This window comes from Oryzias melastigma, linkage group LG19, assembly GCF_002922805.2.
Source record: "Oryzias melastigma strain HK-1 linkage group LG19, ASM292280v2, whole genome shotgun sequence".
NCBI classification, from domain to species: Eukaryota; Metazoa; Chordata; class Actinopteri; order Beloniformes; family Adrianichthyidae; genus Oryzias; species Oryzias melastigma.
The window spans coordinates 18,812,474-18,838,750 of record NC_050530.1 but is presented as its reverse complement, the minus strand read 5'-3'; the positions used below and the strand labels follow the sequence as shown (position 1 = coordinate 18,838,750).

Genomic DNA, 26,277 nt, shown 5'->3' with positions numbered 1-26,277 from the left:
TATTGTCTATTCCTGGGCCACCAGGGTGAAGTACCATTTGGGCGCTGCGTTATGAAGCTGTTGTTCATTATGGAGCCTCCATCACACGGGTTAATTGAGTCGGCAGCCAAGCGAAACTCCGTCTTTCTGTTTGACATAAACTGCAGGTGAAGCCATCCTGCACCGCGGCTTTTTCCCCTCCATCTACTTCCCCATGTTCTATGGCCATCTTGCAGTTACACGCAGAGAATCTACCAGTGAACAGACACCCTACTGGAAATCAATGGCTTGTAATTTGGGCACTTCTCCACTGCAGTGAAGAGGGACTAGTTCCCAGACTGTTACTACTGGTCGATATCAAATTGAATCCTTGTGTCTTTATTTAGTTTAGGTAACCTGAATGGAAAAAGGAGAATTATCTGGTAGAGATTTGATGTCATGCTTAGTATGTCTGTTTTTCTCTGGGTAAAGTTATTGGATTAAAATAATTTGCAATTGTTTTATCGTTTTTTCACACCTGGATGGAGATCAAAATTTAAAGTCCCACTCTGATCATCTTTTGATCTATTGTAAGTTTTCTTGTGATCTTTTAATCATAATTTTGCAGTGTTAAGCCCAAATCAACAAAGTTTTCTGGGACAGGGGTCCCCAAACTTTTTCTTCTGAGGGCCACATAACTGTTTTCTTCTCTGATGTGGGGCCAGGATCAGTTTGCAGGCCAACAGAAAAAGTTTGACAATCACTAGGTGTGTCTAAACATAAATATTTATGGTTTTCCAGACAGTCACACATAGCCAAATTTTAAATAACAATATCAGTAATCTCCACAGAAAAAATAATACTACAACATTTTAAAAATTAAACCAATACATAGTCCATCTTCTCCTGTGACAGTTCAGACTGCAGAAGTGTGGAATAAAAAGTCACGCTCTATGTTGTTCTCAATCAGCCAGATTGAGAAGAAAAAAAAATATGCATCCCTGTTAGTGTTTAGAGGGTGGGGCTAAATGTGGATCTGGCCCGTGGGCCGTAGTTTGGTGGCCTCTGTTCTAAGACATAGTTTCTGCAGAGAAGCAATACTTCATTAGAAATTCATCTATGAGTTGTGGGCGAGACCATTATTCCCATCACTTCCCATCACTCATAACTGAGAGCTCTCTCTTTTCACGCTCTCCCACTAGCTTACAGCCCGTCACGTCCCCAACCTAACATTACCGACAAAACTATTGAGGCTATCCAGCTGTACAGTTTTGAGCCAGACATCAGCTAAGATGACAAAAATTAAGACGTTACTGGATGTATTTGTCTACAAGTGGATGCAACAGAATGGCCTTGTAGCTCACCCAGTGTATTTTCAACATCACAGATGCAAATTTTTTTCAAACGGCATTTTTCTTCTGCTTCTAATTCCCATTCATTTGAATAAAAAAAGTACCAGAAATGCAATTTTAAGCTTAATTTTTATATTTCTTCCATCATCAAAACAATGCCACAAGAACAACACAATTTCATCAAAGTTGGTCTTTTGTCTAATAAATTGTTTTGATGTTGAAATTAAAAATCATCTTAACCCATAAAGACACAGACCAATTTTTCCTTAAAAATAAAATGATGTGGAATGCATCACAAACAAAGTCGATTACAGAACCTATTTCAGATTTTTTTTTCTGTTACACCAATGTCACCATGGGTTGTTTTACAGAGGATGAATCTGTTTTCTGTGAAACTAGCATGCTCTTTCTTCGTGTATGGGCTTAATGGCAAGAATGGCCATCTTTAATTTTTCATGCAACTATCACAAAAGTGTCCATTTTTGGAAGCAAAGAGAACATGTTCTTTGCTTTAGAACTGCCCATCAGCCCAGCCTGGTAGATTACTTTCCTCTGTACGGATCAGATTTCTGCCTCACAGAGGAATCCATTGCTGACTGCAGAATAAAAAAAAATCTGTTACATCTTTTAATAAACCTAAAGTGAGGCTGTAAATTATTTACTAACTGCTGGGTGTTTTTTTTTTTTTGTATTTGTTTTGTGATGACAAGACTGGAAGCCTCTTTTCATCCTAACAGCATCCCATTTGCCTTTTGTCTGGCAGTATTTGGCATTAATCTGCTGTTTATTGTGATGAGCCCTTGGGGAGGGTTTCCCCGTGTCTCCTGGACGTGTGTGGCGGTCCCGCTGCTGTTTAGTTTTACGGGGTCCTCCTGAGAACCCTGACCTCCGTGAGTGAAATACGGGCCCTTGGCTGGATCTCGAGCCTGTCGCTTAACTGGGGACCCAGACACATGAAATGGCCGTAATAAAACCGGGGCTCATAAATTCTCTCTGAGGGTGGGAGGCCTAGTTGTCTGTGCTGTTATGTCAACACTGACCATAATTACAAGGTAATAAGGACACGCTCTAAGTGCTAAATCAATGGTGCTAACAAACTGTTATTTTTAAAGCTGGGATGTGATTGACTGCTGAAGTGCAGAATGGGATAGCCACAGGCGTGGTGTCATATGGCTGTGAACTGAGGAGAACATGCCGATTGTATAAAAGGGCCTCATCCGTCATTATTGATCCCTCACTTACTGTAAAGTGGAGGCATTTTTACTGTATTCGTGTCTTTTCTTCCCTCCCCTGTGTGCTGCCCTGCGCCAGTGCTTATATTTGCGCTCCACCAGTAAAGTAAATAAATTAGCAGCATTACAACTCACACGAATCCCATTAGTTTGTGGATAACTAATCTTGTAGCGGTGGCTCCGCCGCTGTTTTCAGTAGAGCCTGTCTTCTGCAGAGTTCAGCGGCGATGCTCGGCTGGCTGGTACATGAGGCAGAAACATGCATCCCTGCTCTTTACTTACATTAATATCTCCCTGCTCAGATTGCTCATTTTACACTTTTTTCTCGCCTGTGACCCCAAAAGGGATTCAGCGATTCAATGGCTTTATATTGTTCAATCAAGCACGTTCAAGCTTGAGAGTGAAAGGGACTGCTTTAATAGGATTTACAGTGTGTGTCTGATTCAATTATGGCAGCCTTTTGTTGCATCTTTCTGTGACACGTGTAACGCCTGCGTCCTCTGCAGCTCCGGCCCGCACCAGGCCATAAGGCTGCCCCGCATTCCTGCCCCGCTAATTTATGTATTCCCAATCAAAAGCCATGGACTCCACAGGTCAGCTGTCACATTCCTGTATTCCCACAGGCACTCATGGAGAACGGCAGGATGGAGTGGGAAGAGATTTATGACGCAAACCCTTCCAGGGTCCTTAAAACTCTGGCAAGCGCTGCCGCCATCTCTTCCTCTTTTGCAGCCTGATTTCCTTCCTTCTTCCTCCCGTCCAACCAAATCCCAGAGAAAGGAAGTCGGAGCAGCCAATCTGGTGTGGTTCCCCATAGAACCTGGCCACACATTTGACCAAAGTTGTTGTATAAAAAAAACACACAATAAGAACATGGACACCACTGACACCTGGTGGTGCTTTTCAACAGTCCTGGAAGATTTAGATTTAAGGATTTAAAGTTTACTTTAATTGTTACATTTAAAAGTAAAATAAAATATATTATTTTAGACATCAAAACTTGGATTTTTCTACTTTTTTGCATGGAAACTTGCTGTTTTACTTGGTGCTGCCAACAGGTCTCCCAAAAGAAAAGGAAAAGTGGACAAACAATCAGATGGGAAAAGTCAGGCAAGTGGGACAAAGAGGGAGGGGGGGGATCCCTTTCTTCTTTTGTGCTAATCTGACCCCCCTTTGCACCCTTTCCTTTTCTCTGTCATACCCCAATTTAAAGACCCCTGGCTGCTTTTGTGACCATAGACACCAAGACACTATAGACAGGCAAGACATCCTTTTTACCACCCAAAGTAGCAGGGGGTGAGTCTGCCGTTCGGGGTCATGCAGGAGGCAGCGGTCATCCCCCGGTCAACTACAGTAGGTCATTATTCAGCCCAAGCCAATAGCCCAGAACCGTGTCCGAGCAACCCACCCCCAATCCATTCCACTTAATTATTATAAATGAGGGGCGGCATAAACAGCCATCATTACAGACACTCAGTGGCATACACAAATCCACTTTAAATTGCTATTAAGTTAAGGACCTATCTGTAATCCCAGGCGTGCATTAGAAAGAAGCAAGTCGACTTTCTTTTTATTAAATCTCATCGTCCCTGAGATATTTTCAGACGTTCTCATGCTTTGTCATGTTTCCAATCGGAAGCCCGTTCGGTGATTTGGCTCTCTAAGATCTCCCTGAAACACGTGCCGGTTCAGGTTGCTCGTGGAGGTACATCTACGTGAGGAGGGCTCGCTAACCCGATAGCGGGATACAGATGATGGGCTCCTTCCAGCTAGAGGTGACCATGTTTCTTTATTAGAGTGACCGGTGATGGAAGAACTGCACAGAGCTGCAGTGCATCTGATGATGATGTAAAAGGGAAGAAAAGAGAAGAAAGAACAACAACGGAGAGGGCACAAGCGGAAACTACTACAGGAGAGATGGGAATGAGAGGATGGAGGGGGTTGGAAATGTGGAAGAAGGGAGGGAGAGATTGTAACAACCAGGCAGTGGGTTCAGCGGCAGGGCAATGAGAAACTTCCTGCGCTCCATCACTCCCAAGGCCTGCCTCAGTCAGCTGGTGGCCGGGTGGAGATGCCTCATGTGTCAGGCTTATTAGCACTCCCCCTAGTTTGTATGCATTTGGGATTGTGTGTGTTTGTGTTTCATCTGTGTGGAGACATGCAGCCAGGATGTGTGCAGAATGCCCCTAAAAAGGGCATTTTACGCAGACAAAGACTGATGTTGAAGACGCCTTTTGTTTGAAATGCAGCGGTGTGTCTCCACACCTGCTTCACCCATCCTCTCTTTCCTCCACCCAGCCAACCTCGACTCACCTTCTCCCCGCTTCAGGCTCGGGTAGCTGTCAATCTGTCCTCCGGTCGGCGACGTGAACGATGGGTCTATCAGAATGCCGCCATTAGCCAGCCCCCTGAGTGGTAAATAAACGATTGCGCGGGTACACTGCAGGTGTTGTCATGGCAACCCGCTCTTCAGTGCCAACCCCGCCCATGCTCATTCCGAGCTCTCTCAGCGGAGAAGTCACCGAGAGGTCAGCGAGTCGAGGCACTGCAGCCGCCGCCACGCGGCGCTGTTCGGCCCTCCCCTTTCCCTTCTGCTCACACATTTGAACTGCAACCAGGAGGTAGCTTAGAAGAAAAAAAGAGGAAGCTGCTGCATCCCTTTAGTTTTACTCCATGGCTGTCTGAATTCCCTCACTACTCTCTAACTACTAATATTTATATATATATATATCTATATATATATATGGTGCAGGACGAACTAGTGCCCCAGATTTTAGAAGGAATTTGAACACCATGCTCACTACTTTTTTTTTCATGACACCGATTTCACGAAGTGATAACCTTATCTGTACGAGCATTTAATGAGGACTATTTATTAATCCACTGTAGTCTGATTCAGAAAACATTTATCTTTTATTTTAAAGGTACATTTTCTTCCGCAAAAATTGTTCAAACACAATTTACTCCTCATTATAGTGAGCATCGATGGACTGGTTTTCGCAGATAATTCTGGGAAATTTCTAGGCCACTGGTTTCGCCGTGAATATATATATATATATATATATATATATATATATATATATATATATATATATATTTGTAAGTTTCCCCTTTTTTAAAATACTTGATAAACAGAAGAACAGAATTTGGACTATATTTTCAATTAAATGGAAAATAGTTTATTAAAATTAAACTTATTGAAATTAAATATAAAAAAAACAAGAAGTGAATGTAAAACAGTCTACAAACCAAAAGAAACAAGTAACTTTACAAAAATAAATAAAAATGTTTAATGATATGTATATATATTAAAAAAAAAAAAAAAACTTGTAGGAATATAAATCATTTTTAACTTCTAACAAATTATTCTTACCATTCTCCCTTCCCCAACATTTAACCCTCCATACGGAGTTTTGGAGAAATGTGGCTCATATTTCGGACATCACTTTCGCTCGATGACGTCACCAATAGTCCCTGGTTAGCTAGCTTTTGCGCGGAGCTTCCAGTGCTCGATTATACATAACAACATCAGATATATAACTTTAACAAAATGTCACGATACAACATAAAGTCGGTACTTACATTTAAATGTGAACTTCTGTGTTCCAGAGCGCTCCCTCGTGAAGAAATTCGCCTCTCCTCCGTGGCACAGCGTGACGCGGTTCACTCTCGCAACGGAGGAATTCGTATCCCTCCGCTTGGAGAGTGGGATTTAATTAAAAAAAAATATCTTGGACACCTCTTGCACTAAAAATACCCATTTAAATGGAGGAGTATGGAGAAGAGAATAATTCTGATTGGGCCAAAACTATTACTTTTTGGGGGCAAAATGTGTTCAACGCAATGCATTGTGGTCTATATTTCCCATGATTCACATTAGTTTTTTGCTGAGAATTCTGGGATTTTTGAATTGTAGGTTAGGACAGCTCAACATAATGGTGAACACGTCAAATACTGTAGTGCACTTTCAGTGAGTAGTGAAAGAATTTGGACAGCTTTTTTTGTCCTAAAACATATTGTGAGCTGAATTCTACATTTCATGTCTTCACACACACACACAAAAAGACAAAAATAGTCAGAAAAATCTTGTGTGCTAAAGGGGAGTTAACATAGATTTTGTCATTTGGACAATTTCCTCTCCACACCTTTTGCAATGTCCCTATTACAGCAGGTGTACTCTGGATGAACCCGTTTCAAGTACGGGGAAGATGGAGTCGGCACGCCTCACAGACCTCCACCGCCATTGGCGCCCACTCTGTGATGTAGCAGTGGTATTAAAATGGCGGCGCTGATAATCCAAAAGACCTTTCTCTGGGAGAATTTGAGACCGACAGCACAGATGGGCAACGGAGATAAATAAAACTCTCTGTCACTACGGTTGGTGGAATAGTGCTGCGACGCCCCCAAGGGAGAGGAGAACTGTTTCTCTCAATGCCTCCCCCCCGTCCGTCTGTCTCCCCTTCTCTGTTCACGTTCCCCTCATACGGAAGCCGAGCCAGCTCTGGTTTTTTTCTGCTCTGCAGTCTAATGGGGAGAATGAAAACACCATTTTAGACCCAACTTTCCCCTAAATTGTCAGTTTGTAAGACAGCCAAGCATCCTGGAACATGGCGGCCTGAGCTGTCAGGGATGTTGGAGTAAAACGATGAGGCCTGTGTGGACAATTCTCTTCTATCTGTTTGTTCTGCTGCGAGGACTCCCGAGTCTTGTTGTTTATCACCATTCCAGCCATTCATTTATCCCGAGTGTCCAGAACCGGGTCATTATCTGCAGGCCTCATTCCTCTGGCTGCACAGTGGTGTCAGCTCCACCTTTGATGGAATGAGCGCGGTTTTACCAGGAAAAAAAACAGGGCCACCAAACACGTGCTTCTCCACGCATGTCCTCCTGGATGCAGAGATTTACAGACATATTCCTTCTCTGTCCTCAACATCAATCCAGATCAAATCTAAGATCCAACTGAAGTGATTAGAAGGTTTTTTTGTATAAAATTCACATTTTTGATAATTGATCTGCATATGTTGTGATGAATTTTGAAATATTGTATTTTTATACAATTGTTACTTCATATGTGTCTTGTGATTAATTGATTGGCCTACTTATGGATTTGAATTACCTAAATCTGTGCTGGTAAAATATAAATAACCGATCAAAAGTTAAGGACTGGATAATGAAAATTTAGGTTAAAACAATAAATAAATATATACAAATTTAAGAAAAGCAAAGAAAGGGCCTACTCCTTTTCAAACAAGCTTTTGAACTCCTTTTGACAATTTTAATAGTTCTCATAATGTCATATATGAAAAAGACTAAACATGTTTATGATTAAGAGTAAGGATTGAATTATTTACTAGGGTGTGTGGACTTATGCTTATTTTTCAGTCGATTTTATGACTAGTTATCATTTAAATGTCTTAACTTCTGTTGTTTGTTTTGTTTTGCTTTAATTTCTTGAAAATAAACCATTTCCAAATTAAAAAAAACTATAAATATATGCATAAATATTTAAAATACAATGATTTTATATCTATATAAACTTAGTTACTCCTTCATTTTTGAGAAACCTGCTGATCCTTCTAAACATTTTTATTATTATTATAAGGCATAATTTATTTTAAATGTATCTTTAATGCATTTAACTTTACAAAAAACTGTTTTAATTAAATAGATAATTAAATTATTAATAAAATAGGTTATTTTTAACTTTAATATCTGTTTTTATGTCCCTCTCTCTGATTTTATTAGCCTTTGAAATGTGATCAGTATGTTTTTTTTAATATATTTTCTGTTCTTTTGTTTTTCAGTCTATAAAGCCTAAAACGGCTTTGCAAATCTGTTGACTTTTTAGACATGTAAAAAAAATAAAGGAATAAAACAAAGATGTGCCATTTATTTTCTTTTGTTGCGACGTTCAGAACTCTCCGTTTAATTGGTGTTGAAGAGAGATCCCAGCTGTGCTTATGGCTTTGGAGCGGTTCAAGAAACGGTTTTATTTTAGGCGCTCCCCGTCTCGATGGCCTCGTTTACAGTTTTCCACACATTTGAAAGAAAACCCCTGAAGGCTAATGAGCCTAAATGTCTATTCATATATTGTGAATAGCTCTTTTTTTTTTGGTGAAGGGGGTCCAGACTCCTGGATGTTCTCTGCTAAAAATGACTCAAGAATAACTCACAATTTGGAAATTTTAGGATTTTATTGGCAGCTGAAGGCAATAAATTCAACTGGAAGTTTTTACTCCATATCATATATGATAAAAAGAAGTCAAATCAAATAAAAATGACTAATTTTGAGACCTCTTTTTTTGAACTTCTGGTGCAGGAGTACAACATTCACGGCTGGTGGGTGGGTGAGCTGAACGGCACAGTTGGTATTGTTCCAAAGGACTTCCTGCAACCTGCCTACATCCTCTGAGCTGCAACAGGTATACAGAGGCACTCTCTTAGCGTGAGCATTATGGACCATAACTGTGGCCTAATACACAAAAAGCATCCCCCGGTGCTCATCCAGATTGCAACCGAGGTCCATTTCAGCCGTTGACCTGCTGTTTATGGCATCTGCTGGCAAAGAGAAGTACTGCAAAAAGCAGTCTGAGGGCCGCAGTGATGAATACTGGAAACCCAACAGAAGCCTGATTGTTGCATTAGATGTTCTATTGAAGAAACGGATTCTCTAATAGTTAGAAAGGCTTATTTTAAAATGAACTCTGCATTATTAATGTGTAATTTCCTGATTTTTCATCTCTCTTTTGCAGGACTGCTGCCGACACATCCAGATATATTCAGAAGACAAACTATGGTTCACTATGTAAATTCATATTTTTCTCCCTTTCAGACTAGAAATATCATTTTGTACCCATAAACCTTTTCTAAAGCACATTTATGTTCCGCAAACATTTGATTTTTTTCCAAGTCTTTCCAGTAAATGATTTTTTAAAAACATTTTGTAGTTGTTTTTTCTCTAACATTTTTTACACATATTTAAAATATTTGGCAAAACTGGCAAAAATTCAAATGCATTTATTAGTTAACTGGTTAAAACCATTTGTTTTTTATTAATTTAAAAAGTGAATTTTGCTGGAAATGTTGACATTTTTTTAGATTTGCACATAAAAAAATTGAAACTGTACTATTGAAACTCAAAAATTAGCTTAAAAAATTACATTTTGTTGCAAATTTGCATGAATATTGCAACTTATTTATAAAAAGTTCACATTTTGTGTGATGTTTTTATCGAATGAGGAGAAGTAAAAGAACATACAAAACGGAGGAAAACAGATTTATTTGAAATAAACCACCTTAAACATTTGTTCATGGGTACAGTCACAGAAAAAGCTAATATTACCCTCATAGATCCATGGTGTAAAACAGATGTTCAGTTTCCTTTAATCCATTCTCTTTGTGACAAAGAAACAACTCAGACAAAAAGAACTTCTCACAAATGTAAAGTAGTGTCATCGCAGGGTCCCTTCTTAAGTGCAAGTAGCAGTTTTCTTGTCAGGGAGGGAACTTTGCACAGTGACAAGAAGAACTGCAGGGAGACATCCTCACTGAAGGCGGCACATCAGCATCACACAGTGCTTCAACGTAACGGTGATGCATTTAAAAAAAAACAAAACATGAAAGCAAATTCTATTTGCTTTTCTTTTAATTATTTCTAATTATTAGAGCTCCGTATTCCCTCATCCGGCTGTATTTGTTAAATGAGCAGCAGACTAAACTAGTAACTTAAAATTTAGCTGTACATGTATTGTATTCATTTAAAATAGATTACAAAAAAAAGCGAGAAAACTGAAATTTTGGGGGGAAACTGTTCAAATTATTTTTTTTTTTCAAAATACAACTTAAATTTTTAGGTCCAAAATCTTGGAAAATGTGAGTTTTTAGGCCTAAAACTTTTAGATGGATTTCAGATCCAAAAACGTGCTCTAAAATGTAATTGTTATATATATTTTTTATTACAGCATAATTCTAAGCCACAAAAAGAGCTAAAATAAATCATTTTAAATCTGTGTAGTTTTAAATCCCTGTTTGCTCCATCTATATAAGGGAAAACCTAACAGATGATACATTAATGTAGCAGGACATAGGTTTTGAAATTTCTTAATTTAGTTGCAGCTCAGTGATTAAAATGTTATTTTATGGTCATTTAATGGTCTGGATTTAGAGGGAATAAAGCCCAATTGTCCTCCATTTAAAATTACTATTTTATTTTTGTCATATAAGTAATAATAAATCAAAATTTAAAGAAGAAAACTACTTAAACTGTTCATGAGATGGAGTTCGCTTATTGTGGGGTATTCTTGAGTGAACTTGAGCACCCTCTGCTGGTCATAAAGTGATTAACAGCCGTCAGGAAAATAACAATTTTGAATGTTTTTAGTAGTTTTTTTGGGTTAAGATAATAAATAAATACCTCCTGGAACATAAGAATGTGTGTCTTGGTTATGTTCGTGACTTGATGGATCTTTGGCTGAGGACAAATTTCAGGATTTCTACTCAAGAGCCCTTATCAAGCATGACTGCGGCTCACAGGCTTCACCAATACACATCAGCTTCTCAAGTCTCCTCTGAAGCGTCCAGAGACAGCGAGGACAGGGTTCCCTGCTCTGTGTTTTTACTATCAGTGGACCCAGGTGCACAGCTGCTTCCCAAGATGCTGAAGTCGCTGTTTTCAGTCAAATCGGCCTCAGCTACAGCTGGGTCAACATCTGGGGGGTTGCAGATGCTTGTTATAAGCTGTAGGTCCTCATTGTTTGGGGTCACTTCTTCAAGGATGCAGCCGTTCATGTGAAGGTCCAACATGTTCTTGCAGGGTGTATCAACCTCTGAACACACGGTGAGCTCCACGGGTGTCTTCTCATAGATGCTTTCAGCCTGGATCAGGTCCTCTGCCTCTTCACAGGGACTGTCCTCCTCACTGCATTTGATGATGCTGTCGTTAGAAGATGACTGGGAATGGAAGCTCTCATCGCTATCATCTTTAGCCTCTGGTTCTTGCTCTTCCTCCTTTTCTAGGAAGACATCCCCAGCATCTGGTTCTGTCTGATCAGTCTTCTCATGGATTTCTGACTGGAGGAAGACCTCCTCTTTTCTTTCTGATGGATCATCTTGTTCTGCTTTTTCTTCTCTTTTGGAGCAAACATTTAAAATTTGACCCTCGTGTTCTCCGGTCTTTACATCCACAGGCTGCTTTTCTAAAACCTCTTCTTGACCTTCCACACTGTTTTCTACAACTATTTCTCCACTGTAAGTACACCTCAAATCTGAACTAACTTCAGACTTTTCAGAACTTTTCCTTCCTTCACAGTCTGGATCCTCAACGTTCCCACCGATCCAGCTCCCCTCCGTACAATCGACCATTGGCGAGTAGACCTCCACCGGTGTCTGGATTAGGCAGCTCCCATCGTCACTTCCATTGGGGGTGTTTCCCAGATAAAAGGTCGCCTCTGTGTGGTCTTCGACGACAGCTTTCAGGCGGTCGCTTTTCTGGGAAATCTGTATAGAAATTTTGGGCGTAGTTCCGTCTGGCTTTGGCTCAGAGAGCCCCAACAGAGCTTTCAGGGGGTCTTGGTTTGCGGGGGGCTCAGGGATGAGTCCTGTGTTCGTTTGGAGGCTTGGTTGATGAGGAGCTGGACTGTGGAGAGGTAAAAGGGAAAAAGTAACACAAAATGACAAATAGAAGGATTAAAAAGATGTCTAGGTTTTCACGTGTTCATTGAAACAAGTTGCAGCTCAAATAGAGGTAAAAAGTTCAGTCAGAACTACTGTTGTAGTCGAGTACCAGTCAGAAAATCCCATTTACCTGTCTAAAACCATAAACGTCTGCTGTGAATTCAAAGCTTTAAAATAATTCAGTTTTGATTAAATCCAAGACATTTTATTAAGGCTGAGGAAATATTTTCTAAAAAGTCTGTATGTCTCGTTTAAACCAAAGATTTGCCCGACTGACCATTTACATGTAGTTATAGGTAGCTTATGAAAATTTCAGACCATAATAGAGCTGACATTTAGGGGAAGAAATTATTCATGAAGTGCCTTAAATAAAATGTAGGCACGGTGAGTGATGATCAGCTGATGGGTTTCTTCCTTATCACCATCATTATATTAGCCCCCCGCGCCTCCTTACCTCTCCATGGACTCGTACGAAACGGTCAAGCTGGGCTCCCTGAAGGCATCCTCCTCCTGAGCCTGAGCCAGCCCCTGATTGGATGAGGCGTAGGTGAGAATGGCGTCCGTCACGGAGTACGGCGTGAGGCCCTGGACGCAGTCCTCGATGTGGCTGAGCGTCAGCTGGGTCTGCAGGAAGAGGTGGAGCTGGCTGTCCGACAGGCATACCGTCATGTGTACCACCCTGTCGAGAACAGGAACCGTCAGATACGAAGACGCTTTCACCGAAATTCTATAACCAAAAAACGTACTTGTCTAAGAAAGCCTGAAGTCCTCTCCTTCTCTTCTCCAGAAAATCCTCATTGCTGAAGGAAAAGAAGGACTTTCCTGGAAGGTCTGGGACTGGACTAAAAAGAGAAAATAATCCGATTTTATCAGTAAAATCAGTGTAAATTAAAATCGTCATATCTCCACAGATCCTGTTCAATCTATTTATTTGTAGAAAAGCTGTTATAAGTAACAAATAAACCCTTCTTTCTATTTCAAAGCTAAATATCACCTTTCACTGTCAAAGTCCCACTCCAACTATATATTTTTTAATCATAAAATTGTTCTCAGTGGTTTTTAATTATGATTTTAGTCAAAATGTTTTTAAAAACGTCGATTTTCAATGACTGAATAAATGAAGTCTTATCATGTGAAAAATGGCACAATAACATGCTAAAAACACCAAAAACACAAAAGAAATTGAATGAAAGAAATGTTTTTCTTTACTTCCTCGTAATAATTATGCTAAAGTGAGACTTTGTTCTACAGTTTAGAAATGTGTGATGAAACAGGAAATGCAGAAGACATGACTGTGATCTTGTCTTTCAGTAGTAGTAACTCTATCTTGCAGTGTCGGTTTGTCACGAATAAGCAAAAACGCACACATGCATGCAGGCCTTGGTGCAAAAACGAAAGACAACGAAGGAGATGCTGACTTACACCAAACCCGAATTCTTCTGCAGCTTTTTCTTCAGCCACACAAACTCGCTGTAGCGCCGGCGCACACAGGAGGTCTTGGCTGTGAAGGCTTTACTATTGGTCTAAAACGAGAAAAAAAGAATTACAGATGTATACACTTTTTAATGCAGAGCAAACTGGAGGAGAAACAACAAATCAGGATCAGTGTAAAGATTGTAGGTTTAAAAGAAAAAAATTGAAATTTAAAAATATTAAACATTTTTGGGAGAACATTGTCATTACTGTGCGTCGCATTAGAGGAAAGATGACAGCAGAGATGGAACCAACAATCTACACTGGCGTCACCATAACCTCCATCACCTCCTGCTGTCACCATGTGCGGGTGGTCAATAGGCTCAGACCCTCTAACACGTAAAAATAGAGTCAAAACTAAAAGTCTGGAAATTGAAAACAGAAAGTGAAAAGTGAGAGAAATGAAAAAAAGGAAAATACAAAACAGCAGCTGATAGTAAAAAAAACATGTTATTTAGCAAAGAAATTAGATTCATAGTTTTTTTTTCAGGTTTAACAAATATGTTTTATAAATGATCAATATTTCTTTCAAGTTTTTGAGTTTAGAACTGTTTACAATTTTTTTCCCCAAATTTACAATCTGTTTTTTTTTAAATGCACTTTAAGATTTTTCTGAATTGATCTCATAGAAGAGTTTTGTAAAAACATAAAGAAAAAACTTTTTTAGACACTATAATGTAGAATTATTAAAAATATTAAAAAAAAAGTTTGTTCAGACACATTGTGGATAGATAAATAAATAGATAAAAATAAGCCTTTAAAGCAGTAGACAGAAACTCAACACAAAAAGCTGATGGCCAAGCACGGTGGTGGAGGGATGATGGTCTGAGCTTGTTGAGATAAAGTTCCTCACAAAGACACAACCATAACTTCCTCTTTACATCAAACCCTGTTCAAGAGGTACATGCGAGGCTATCAGCAAAAACTTCCCGTTCTTAAACAGAAAAACGGTTGTCCAGCTGTCAATCAGCACCACAAATAATTAAAAAAATAAGCTGTAAATGTTGACCGGCCACACCTAACAAATCTATATTTTCCTTTAAAAACAAATAAATTGTCTGAGTCCTTTAGGATAATTTAAAAAAGTTAATTCAAGATCAGACAGCAGGAAAGTAAAATAGACATTTACAATGATCCATTTACCTGTAATGTTTTTTTATAGCTGCAAAACTTCTGTTAATGACTAAAGTGTGCGGTCATGTGTCAATTTTTATATTATGTGTGACAGTCCACTGATGTCCTCATCACATGCTACCTCCTGACAGACCATAATTAATTCAACTTCAAGTTAACACACATTATTTGTGCAAAATCATCATGAATAGCTTCCATTTCATGAATGAAACTTATTTTGCTTAAATTTAACAAGAAGAATTAACTTAAAAACGACATTATAGTTTACTTTAAGGAATAATAACAGACACACCCTACAGCAAAGAATGTTATCATCTGCTGCTCTTTTGTTACACCCTGTTGATAATTTTGCACGCCGGGTTGCTCCTTCAACAGAACAATGGCTGCAATTTTATCAGCTGGTCTGTGTGAAGCAGCGAAAATATTTCATTTACATCAGCGAGACAACAGCCTGCTGACCGTGGCTAAGACAGAACTACTTTGACGTGATGCGAGACCACGTGAGCAGGCGGTCTCAGGCAGTTTCCTGATTCGACACCCATGCGACTGAGCACAAAATGTGCTGACGAAGCGTTGCACAACGCCACAGGCTTTAAGTTCTCTGTTATTAACATGTAAGAAGTGGACTCATCGTCTGGGGTGGGCGGGATAAATGTTGCTTAAAGTTTGCCTTCAAAACAACTCATTTAGTACTTTTTTTTAATCTAATTGAAGACAAAGTGTGTTACTGTCATACAATGAATACAATTTGAGGTTAAGAGTCTTACTCAAGCATCCATGAAATGTCAATTAGATGAATAATCAGCAGACAAAAAAAAAACAAAATGTCTATAAAAATACTGATTCAATAGAGTAAAACTTTATTTGTTCACTTTTAAAAGCAGTGAGTACTTAAAACAAACACTTCAAACTACAAATTTAACAAACATAAACCCTAAATATTTGGTAGAATATCATTACTAACAGGAGAATTCCTAAATCTCCAAGAATCCATGGTGCTGCTTTCAAGGCATGACTCACCAGGAGACACACCCTCGAGTTTTTCAGCATTTACTCAAGTCTATTTTAGAAAATATCCATCAGAATAAAGTCACTTAACATTTTGTCCCCTTAATGTTAACACTTACATGAAGGAAGATCTTATAGTCGACGTATGAATTCCAGTTACCCTCGTTTTGAATGCGAGGGTCTTGAACCCGCACAGCCACAAACTCCTGAAAGAAACAAAACAAATATTTGTGATTGAATAAAAGAAAAACTAGCAAAAAAAAAAGATAATTTTGTTGTGAAATTAACATAACTGTGTGTTGTTAAATATTGCTAAGTTAACAGAAATAGAACAACATGTGCCTCTTCTGCAAAAAAAAAAAAAAGTTCCCTAAAATTCAAAGGATGGCACTGAGTTTGAGTAAAAAAAGAGGAAGTTTTGAAAAGGGTTAGGCATTACTTTCACCCAAATACATAAGCATGAATCGTAATGTAGCTCAAGTTAGATCAATGGTAAGAGAATTTACTCACATCTCCTTGGTGATTCTGGCTCATCCTAACAACAGATTCACTGCAAAAAGAAGTGCAACTGATAAGATTCATCAAACCGGATCAGAAACAACAGCATGCTGGGTGATCGACACTGCTGATGAAGCTTTGTTATAAAAGAGAAGCTGTTTGCTGGTCGACTTGACTGACTCACAATTATGCGGGTTGGGATTTACCACTATATTATAGAAGTGACTCTTGTGGATAGATTTATTTAGTGCAAATTAGTGTAAACTTCTAAAGTAGAGGATTTTCATTCATAAATCAAAAATATTTTCTGTTAATCAGTTACAGCCAGCTGTCAAACTAACCACTTTAATAAAATGTATTATTTTTATTCCTACAACTAACATTTACAAAAATGTTCTGTTTATCTTCATATTTTATTTTTTTAAGTTAGCAAAAACTTTTTCATTACAAAATTAGAAAAACGGATACTTTTCTGACATTTAAGGTCACGTGACCATGCAAGTGTTTCAGAAAGTCCACGTGACATATACTCTTACAGTACTTTTTATTCATTTTTGTTTCTCTTTTTTCACATCGTAGGAGGTTCCTCTGAATTTCAGACTAGGAAACACCAGGAAAGGGTTTGAGGATAGACCGACAATTTTCCAGCGACTATCAAGGAACTGCTCTCTAAAAATAATCGTTTCCATCTCTCTTTCAACAACAAAACAAAAAACGCAGCTTGAAAAAAAAAGAAAAAGGGAAAAACCTGGCACAAGTGCACTGTTAGGCCCATACACTAGCAGTTTATCCTCCACAATCAATCAATAAATACGTTGACTCAGCTCGATACAAATAGGAAACGCGAAATCGACGCTATGTGCTTTATAACTGTGAATAGTATCTATTAATGAATCTTTAATGCATCATAAAGATACATTTATCACCAAAAACTAACACAATTAATAGTAACACAGTACATAGTACTATTATAATTATTATGTACATGTTGTAATACAATAATTAGTTGTTAAATCGGTTTTCTAGTCCTAATGAAAACTGTTGTAAACAAGCGGATATGTTGGCTAAAAACAAGCTAACCTAAAGTGAAACTGTTACTTACTTTCATGAAGCTTGTGCTAAGGTCAGTTTCAGTTTTCGTTCCAGTCTTACCGATGTTTCCAACTGCATGGATGTTCCGTTTACCGTGAGGACAAAATCCTCAAACACAAGAGCTGTCGGTTCTTTGCCTGAACAACACATAGCCCCATTTCGCAAGTCAGGCAGAAGCAGAGCAACTCCTACGTCACTGCTTCTGACTCTTCCTCTTTTTGTTTTAGGCACGTGAAATCTGTCGATCTTGGCACAATTTCGCCCCCTACCGTCCTGGAGATAATAATGCCGTGCAAGTTCTATGAAATAATAATAATAATAATAATAATAATAATAATCTACCTTTATATATATATAACAATTAATTTAGAAATATGAGCATTACCAACCGTTGGCAACAAACTAAATAAAAATAAATTAATAAATAGACACTAGGACTATTGGGGATGGTGCAAATAAAGTACTTTGATTTTTTTTTTTAAACGAAAGCTAAAGAAAAAGAAAATTTAATTCAACGTTGCAGAAACCAAACACGTCCACACGATGGCAGTGTTGTCTCATGGCAAGTAAACCATATCTTTCATTGTGAACACCTTTCCTAGGTTAACATAAATTAAATCTACTCGATGTTTTCCATGTGGAAGGATCTCCTTCCCTTTTTTAAGCCCGTCTGAAGGTCATTTTAAACACTTAATTTCCATTGGTGCAAAAACTTTAATAAGCATTAAAGCTAGAGCCTTTTTGGCACTTTTTTTGCTCCTGCTTTTCTAGAGACCCCTAATATGGAGTTTCATAACCATCTATGTCTGTGGCTCGCTTAAAATACAAATAATATATATATATATATATATATATATATATTCTTGTGACTTCAAAGTTTCATCAACAACCTGGTAGTATGATGATGAGTCTGTGATATATTTCTTGTACAATGCATCAAGGACAACTGCACGTGTCACTTTCAAATTGGACATGCAATCTCTGGACACAACACTTGAAGAGGAAAACTGATGAAAAACAGTGATGTTATGAATAGAAACCAAAATTACCCCCCAAAAATTAATTGTCAACTCAAAGATTGTGAATTATTAATATCAGATTCACTATCAGTTTCTGTTTAGGGAAAAATGTAGACCCCCGCTAGACAAATTAAACAGTCAAAAAGATAATGTGAGATAAAATAAAGACTTGATGCTTGTCAATACAATGATTCAACTAAAAAAAAATGTTCTTGATTTAATGTTAGGATGCAGAAACACTTAAAATTACAACTTTTTGATCTGAAGATAGCCGATGGCAACAAATGAATTTCCCTTTAGCATTAATAGAAATTATTTTGCATTTTTAAGTGTATTGCAATAAATATTTATTTTAAAGAACATTGCTTTTGCATGAGAACAAAATCTAGTTATCACACACCTGTTCAAAGATTTTTTTTTTGGTTGCATGGCTCCTTATAATACTGATTTGGATGATACCCAGACGTAGTTTTGACTCTGCCTAGATGGTTTACAAATCCAGGGAGAAAGCAAAGTGTGTGATAACCTCATAGATTACATAATAACTCTTTTATGGAAATGGAAATATAACATTTATACATATTTAATCAACTCAATACCGATTAAAAGAAGATTTGTTAAAGTTTTCTAATAAAAAATCCTGCCAATCTTGTAGCATGCCTCTAATGTACAGTAGAATTCTTGTGCCCCCTAAAACAGTATTTAAAATTACAGTTTTAATTCAGTAATAATTATTTTTTTAATTCTAAAGGAAAAAAAGCTGTAGAATATCAATTTAGATAATGCTAAATATACGTTTCAAATGTCAAAACAGCAGCATGGGGGATTTTGTGAACTTTTTCAGGTATAATAATAATAATAATAATAATAATAATAATAATAATAATAATAATAATAATAATAATAATAATAATAAAAGTAATAATAATGATAATGACAATAATAATAATAATTTGTCTAAATTATTATCATGTTATTAATACATCTTAAACAATAACCGCCATGATTTGAGATTTATTAAAAATAAAGTTACTAAAGAATATGCAATCTTATTTTTTTAGATATAACAAGGTGCCTTAATGCAATTTTGTTCAAATCAAACTCTTCACTCTAGTTCAAGTTTTCCACACATTAAAGAAAAGTGTAGCATGTCAACAGTGGGTCCTTTTTGATGAAACACAGGTCCACACCTGCAGCCAAAACTCCCCCCAACATCTGTTTGGTCAGTGCGTACCTGGGAGAACTGAGCATGCGCAGAAGTCCGTTCCATTCATTCACTTCACCGCATGCTCGCTCATTGACATAGTAGATCTGTAAAACATACGGATGTGATAAATAATAGTCTGTGTGTCACATCCATCCGCTGCTCTGTCTGTGAGGAAGCAGCGCCGACGCGCTTTATCGGACGTTGTCTCTTCTTCTCTCCAGACGACGAAGGGGCGGAAACTGCACATTTCACTGTAGTCAAGCTAGCGGCGCATTTCGAAAACAAATCAACCAAAACAACCGCGCTGCTATTGCACTACTGCACCCTCGAGTTGTTGTAATTTGGAGCGGGTGGAAGTTTGAAATTACAAATCACGGTGAGTTTTCTCCCCTCCTTTTTCTCCCATCCAGACGCGTTGTTAAATGTAATAGTGCATGAATTAAAACCCTAAGTAGACAGATCGATGTACATGTTTGGATTCTCGCATTTTCCCTCCTGAAGGAGACCTGCAACACATTCCTACAACCAAAGGTAACCGACATTTGTCTGCATGCTACAGATGTCGCTAACCTGAAAGCAATATGGAGGAGACGAGTTAGCTCCTGGCTGGCTTTCTTTCCCCTCCGTCTAATGCCAGAAACCAAACTATGTATCTCAACCAGACAGGACTGCGACCATGCAAACATGGAAGGCTAAATGCTTTGATTTGTTTGGTCTGCTGCCCTTTGTACTCGGTCAGAGCTGCACCAGACTCCCGCTAGCACTCCAGACCTGACCTCGGTTAACCAGCACGGAACAATAAACACGAACCTTTTCTCCTTTACATGTGAATAGAAGTGAATTATACTGGAAGAAGAAGCAACAGATGAACATGTGGGTTCACTCCACCTGTTCAAATACATTGTTATTACCACATATTTTTGAGTCATTGTTTGGGCAAACAAATCGTGCTTTTTATTTAATATATTTTATTCGAATTTTATTGTATTTTTTATTTTATTTTATTATATTTCATTCAGTTTTTATTTTATTTTTTAATTTTTTATTTATGGTTTATTCGATTTTTTAAAATTTAATATTTTATTTTATTATGTTCAGTTTTCATTTTATTTTTTGATTTGATATTTTATTCTATTTTATTAATCGATTTTAATTTAATTTATTAATTAATTTCATTTATGTTATTATGTTTTACTGTGTTAGCAAAAAAAGGCTGGATTTTCTTAATGACTGCAATGCTTTTTTAAATGTTATTTATTTGTTTTTTTAATAGTTACTCTTATTTAGGACCAGAATTTATTCCAATATGCAAGCTTTAGGAATATAAAAACATAGTTTGTTCAGCCCATCATATCTGGATTCTCTCAATGGTTCAAATGATTTAAGCTTTTGTCTGTCACAAGTGCAAACCTATATTTTTTTTTAATGGGGCTCAGGGACCACAGCTGCCTCCTCTCTCTGCATGTGGCACTGTTGCCATGACAACTAGCGGTGTGCGTCCACACACAATCGCCTTACCTTTTTTTCTTCAATGTCATTCAGCAGCTTGTCAGCCTTCCTTTTTCTCATTTATTTAAAAAAACTTCATGCATTTCATGTTTTTTAGAGCGTTTAAACATCGTTAAAGGTTCAGATCCAGTTTGATAAAAGCTGCTGCGGGGCATTCCGCTTTGTGATGGACCGCTGCTTTTTTCTGGAAAGCCTGTCCCATCCTCAGCGCTCAAACTCAGACACTGTTGCTCAGCAGCAGACGCACTTATGAGAAGCTACATAGATCATGATGGGAAGTGAACTTCATTAGAAGCACTGTCACGTCACTGCTCCAGACGGCTGTGTGACTAAAAGATTCTGCAGATCTTTCAGCTTGAGTTAAAACATAGACATCTATAGAATGTATTTAGTTTAAAAAATGATTCATAGTTAATCATCTGAAGTTGTTTAAAATGTTGTTTTGCACTTTTTAACCCCTACAGACTTTTAAAAATGCTGTTTCAACAATGACCACTCAAATAGAATAGTAAAGCGAATATGTATATTAATCCATTTTTATTCAGCATGAACTAGTGCTCTGTGCTGTAAATTCAGTACAAATGTATTTATTCACGTGCTTTAGCTAATTTCAATGTGCATCACAAGTTTTATAAAAGTTTTTTTTTTTTTAATTGACAAATCGTTCAAACACATTGCATTGTGGTCTGTATTCACCAATCTAGTGAGCGTCAATGCACGCCATATACCGTATATGAAAACTGGACATAGTGACTCCTCCCCCCTCATGTTCCAAACAGGAAGTAGCTGCAGGTTGCAAGAAGACTCCTACAGAGAAATGAGCAGATATTACTTAGTCATTATGTTTGTCAGAATAGCCAATCTTGCTTTGCTACTTTTTTTTTTTTTAAATGTTCTTGATCGTCTTCAGATATTTTTTCTGTAGTTCAAATAATTTAAGTTATGAAATGACCAATCAGATGCTTCCTTTCAAGAATATGGTGCACCTTGAACGTTTGGCTGACAGATTCCCCCCAGCCCCTTTTAAGGGGTAGGGGTGTGGACTTCTAACTGGCTAACTCCTGATTGGTGAGAGTATTTACTGGTTACCATAGAAACTTTGCCTCAGACTGGATCAGACCAATCACAGCTTACTGAGGACGTCTGGTTGTGTCCGTATTGTGAAAAATGGTGACTGAATTGACTTCTTCTTTGATCCAGAAGTATTAAGTTTTCCATGGGTGACATCATACTCAATCAGTCCAGATCTCGTATACAATCAGTGATGCCTGCAGAGACTTCTGGGAAGCTTCCAGGACACTGGATTTTGGAATTGTATATTTAGAACACCCCTAAAAAGTGGCGAATGCCCCGTATAGCCCACTAAGTAGCTAGTACTGAGGAAACTCAGTAACACCCTTGGTATTAGTAGTATTTGTTTATGCTAGCATTGTGCTGCTTTTTTTTTTAGCTAATCCTGTTGATATTTGCAAAATATCTGATTTTTTCTGTACCTTTTTCTGAGCTATTTTAGCATTTTTCTGTTTGCTTCAGCATTTTAAATGACTAAATTCAGTTTAAAGCATTCACATTTGCATTGTTGCAGGCATTACACTTATTCTAGTTAGCTCTCAAATACACATTTAGAAGTAAACTGGGAATAAAGATGCCATGTGAAGAAAAAATAAACACAAAGATGGATATGTGAATGATGATAAGGAGCAGTTTTACATTTCTTGTCAGACTTTTTCCATGTTACACAACATTCAAATGTTTTATTATTACCAATATTTTATTAGTTTTTATATTTTTAAGTCTTGTTATAGGTCATTTGTAATAATAAACCAAATGTGAAACCTTATTTTCCTTTTTAAAATATTTTTTCCTGTTTTATTCCGAAAATGCTTCTTTCTTATTAACCTAGAAACAATTGTTGAACCAATTTACTTGTGTAGTAACAGTAAAATGTCACTAAAATTGAGTTGATTTGATGAACTGAAAACACAATAGCATGTAGTTTTACATGAGAAAAAATGATTTCATATTTTGATGCAGCATTTGAGGAAATAGACCACATTTCTAAAGAAATTCTACTTTTTTCTATCATATCACATTGATTTCAACAATCTTACCAGGAAGCTGCGGGCCCCCCCCCCAGGTCTACCTGACGAGTATGAGCCAGACTGCAGAACCCGCTAGCGATGCTCCGGTTGTTACAGAAGGTTCTATGTATACCTTTCCTCTCTAACATATCTGTTTTATTTGTCACTGTGGGGTGAGGTGGTTTTGTGACGATTACCACCTCTCCTGAATACATGTGAACATGTTAAGCTGCTTGTTAGTCTCAGCGCCTGAAGGGGCTATAAAAAAATTACAGGTTTCAAGGCCCAGAGGTCAGTGAAAGTTTATCCTGACGAACCCTGTGTGAACCCTGACAGAAGCCAAGCTGACAGTAGCTGAGAAAAAAGACAAGAAGCCGGAAGATGTGGCAGAGGAAGAGGAGGAGGAGGAAGAGTATGTGGTGGAAAAGGTCCTTAACCGTCGAGTGGTAAAAGGGAGGGTGGAATATCTCCTCAAGTGGAAAGGCTTCTCTGAGTGAGTTTAAAAATATTCATTTCTTTAAGTTTCTATGGTCATAAAAAAGGATATAGGAGTGTAAGTAGCAGAATAAACAGATACATTTATAAAAAAAATACTTTTTGTACTTTCTTTATCTCCAGGGAAGATAATACGTGGGAGCCAGAGGACAACTTAGATTGTCCAGATTTGATAGCAGAGTTTTTGCAGTCCCAGAAAGCGGCGCAAGATGGAAAGCGGAAGGCTGCAGGAGATGCAGAAGGAGACGACAGTAAATCAAAGAAGAAGAAAGACGATGTGAGTACGCCGCTCTGGAATCCTGAACTCTCTCCAGATTTTGCACACTATCAAAGTTGTGCCGCCGCTCTCGTCAACAACCCCCCGCGCAGATTCTGCTGCTGCCTGGATGCAGTCAAACCTCCTTCAGTTAATCAGAAGTTATTGTTTTAGAAACAAGAAGTACTTGTGTTTCATGCTCACATTGAGACCACAACTGTATCAGCTTTATAGTATCTCAGTTTGAAACTATGTTCTCACTGGAAATTTGACGACAAGCTTAACGTGCCCATGGTGTTCACACTGGATAAGCAGGGAGGGGCTTCCTCGTCTGTTTTTTCTACTGTTTACTGGTGCACGTCTGCCACCTACAGCTGGAAGATGTTTGGTGTGAAATGTTAAAGTGGTGCAAATTTGGCAGAAATAATTTGGTGTATTGCTAGCGTCCTTTTAATGGCAGATATGGATTACTATTTGTGATTAACTTTTGTGCGTGTGTAATTCTTGATTTGTGCATAACTTTTCTTTTGTTTGTATGTGGTTTTGTGTTTGTATCAGACAAATTGTGCGTACTTTAGTTTGAAGCTGTTGTAATTGTAATTTGTGCTTATTTAAATTGTATTTGGATTTTTTATATTTAATTATTTCTGTGCTCATGCACAAAATGTTTTATACGAGTTACAAATTAATAATACACACGCACAAATCCAAAGTCACTCACAAAAAAAAAATTATGCACGCACGAATCAGCGTGGGTCTATTTTCTTTCCATGAAAATAGACTCCTCCAATTTGTATGTGTGCACCTCTTGATTCATAACTTTTCTGCCTATTTGTGTGTAGCTTTGAATTTGTGTGTGTATAATTCTTGATTTGTAACTGCAAAAATGCATGTGCTTAATTGTGTATTCACATGTACAAAAATTACACAAAACAATACAAAATACAATTTACACAATTATAACTTAAAATTACAGCAGCTTAAAACTAACTACACCTATAAATTTGAAAAAGTGTGCACGCATTGCCCGATACACACACACAAAACTGTATTTACGCATAAATCTGATGTGAAACTGTTTTCACGTCTCCAGATTTTGTGTGTAAACGATGCGTTTAAATGCTGCGAGAATGCTGGGAGTTTTCTTTTCAGCTGCTTTGAACTTAGATGGTGAATATTGTCTGGTGAAATTTTACATTTTCTCATGTTCTTAAACAGATATTTCCGATAATTAATATAAAAAAGTCTAAATATGTATTTTTAAAAACACTAAAATTTGACACTAAACACTGAAATTATCCAAAAATGACTTAGAAAAGCTTCTGTTCACTCAGAGCACTGGAGTGTCCTTACTCTGGAAACCAGAATACATTTTGAAGCTGGTTTCTAAATGTAAAAATGGTGTGAGATCCAAAATCCTGTTAAATCTACGTGATGAATTCACACATTCTTCAAATGTGACTTTATTTAAATATATTTATCTTGCTTCCTTTGTTGCTGTTCTACAATTTCATTTTGTTTTATTGTAAAGCTTCGTCTTAACGCTGCCAGATTTTTTTCTACTCTGTGCAGCTTTTTTGTTTCATCCGAGGTTTGATGAGAATAGAGCCGCCTCATTTGTTCGTTTTACTGAAATTGCATTTTATGCTTGGATGCCCAGACCGAGAAGCTGCGGGGCTTTGCTCGCGGCCTGGAGCCAGAGCGGATCATCGGAGCCACAGATTCCACAGGAGAGCTCATGTTCCTCATGAAATGGTTTGTGTGTTTAGGGAATCTTAAAAGTGTCGTCCAGTTACGTCCTTAATTAGTTTTGTTCTCTCCAAAGGAAAAATTCGGACGAAGCCGACCTGGTGCCGGCAAAAGAGGCCAACGTCAAGTGTCCGCAGGTGGTCATCTCCTTCTACGAAGAGAGACTCACCTGGCACTCGTATCCCTCCGAAGACGAGAAGAAGGAGGACAAAAACTAGAAATCTAGTTTTGATTGAACTTGATTGTACTTTAAAGGTGGGCTTCTGGAGGGGCTGCAGACCAGCAGGACATCATTGGACTCATATTGGTGCTTTACCAGTCATTCTTTTACGTGGATATGATCTTAAAAAAAAATGCTTCAAATTTGTGCAGCAAAAGAAACAGGACAAAGCAGTGTTATTTTCCTGCATCCATTCCAGTCCAGTTGCTTTTGAAACGGTTGCTTTCCTCGTGCATGCTTACAGTTTTACAGTCCGGAGCTTTTGCTGTCATTTTTGTGGTGTTGATGCCAGCAGGAGGCCAGTGGAGGTACTGTTTTATAT

General features: G+C 37.9%; 3 protein-coding genes across 4 annotated transcripts in view; 2 read left to right on the top strand and 1 right to left on the bottom strand.

Annotated features, from left to right (window-relative positions):
* The window catches only part of skap1 (src kinase associated phosphoprotein 1), a 28,651-nt gene extending 19,177 nt beyond the window's left edge, over positions 1 to 9,474 (top strand). The window contains exons 12-13 of the mRNA XM_024284781.2: positions 8,862 to 8,964; positions 9,295 to 9,474. Coding sequence (XP_024140549.1) covers positions 8,862 to 8,954 — 93 coding nt within the window. The 3' untranslated portion in view covers positions 8,955 to 8,964; positions 9,295 to 9,474. The remainder of the gene's footprint in view (positions 1 to 8,861; positions 8,965 to 9,294) is intronic.
* A 323-nt stretch (positions 9,475 to 9,797) lies between these two features.
* snx11 (sorting nexin 11) lies at positions 9,798 to 17,699 on the bottom strand. Of its 2 annotated transcripts, none has more exons than XM_024284780.2 (7): positions 17,480 to 17,699; positions 16,340 to 16,379; positions 15,949 to 16,035; positions 13,637 to 13,737; positions 12,961 to 13,056; positions 12,669 to 12,893; positions 9,798 to 12,176 (listed from the first exon to the last, which is right to left on the bottom strand). In XM_024284780.2, the coding sequence occupies exons 2-7, from the start codon at positions 16,361 to 16,363 to the stop codon at positions 11,099 to 11,101; spliced, it is 1,611 nt and encodes a 536-aa protein (XP_024140548.1). In that variant the 5' UTR covers positions 16,364 to 16,379; positions 17,480 to 17,699; the 3' UTR covers positions 9,798 to 11,098. The 2 variants fall into 2 exon arrangements, with proteins under 2 accessions (XP_024140548.1, XP_024140547.1); XM_024284779.2 differs by having other exon boundaries at positions 17,430 to 17,698.
* Positions 17,700 to 19,754: 2,055 nt separating this feature from the next.
* On the top strand, positions 19,755 to 26,277 carry cbx1b (chromobox homolog 1b (HP1 beta homolog Drosophila)). Its single transcript, XM_024284778.2, has 6 exons — positions 19,755 to 20,021; positions 23,269 to 23,355; positions 23,572 to 23,728; positions 23,854 to 24,007; positions 25,647 to 25,741; positions 25,812 to 26,277. Exons 2-6 carry the CDS (start codon positions 23,307 to 23,309, stop codon positions 25,951 to 25,953), a joined length of 597 nt encoding a protein of 198 aa, XP_024140546.1. The 5' UTR covers positions 19,755 to 20,021; positions 23,269 to 23,306; the 3' UTR covers positions 25,954 to 26,277.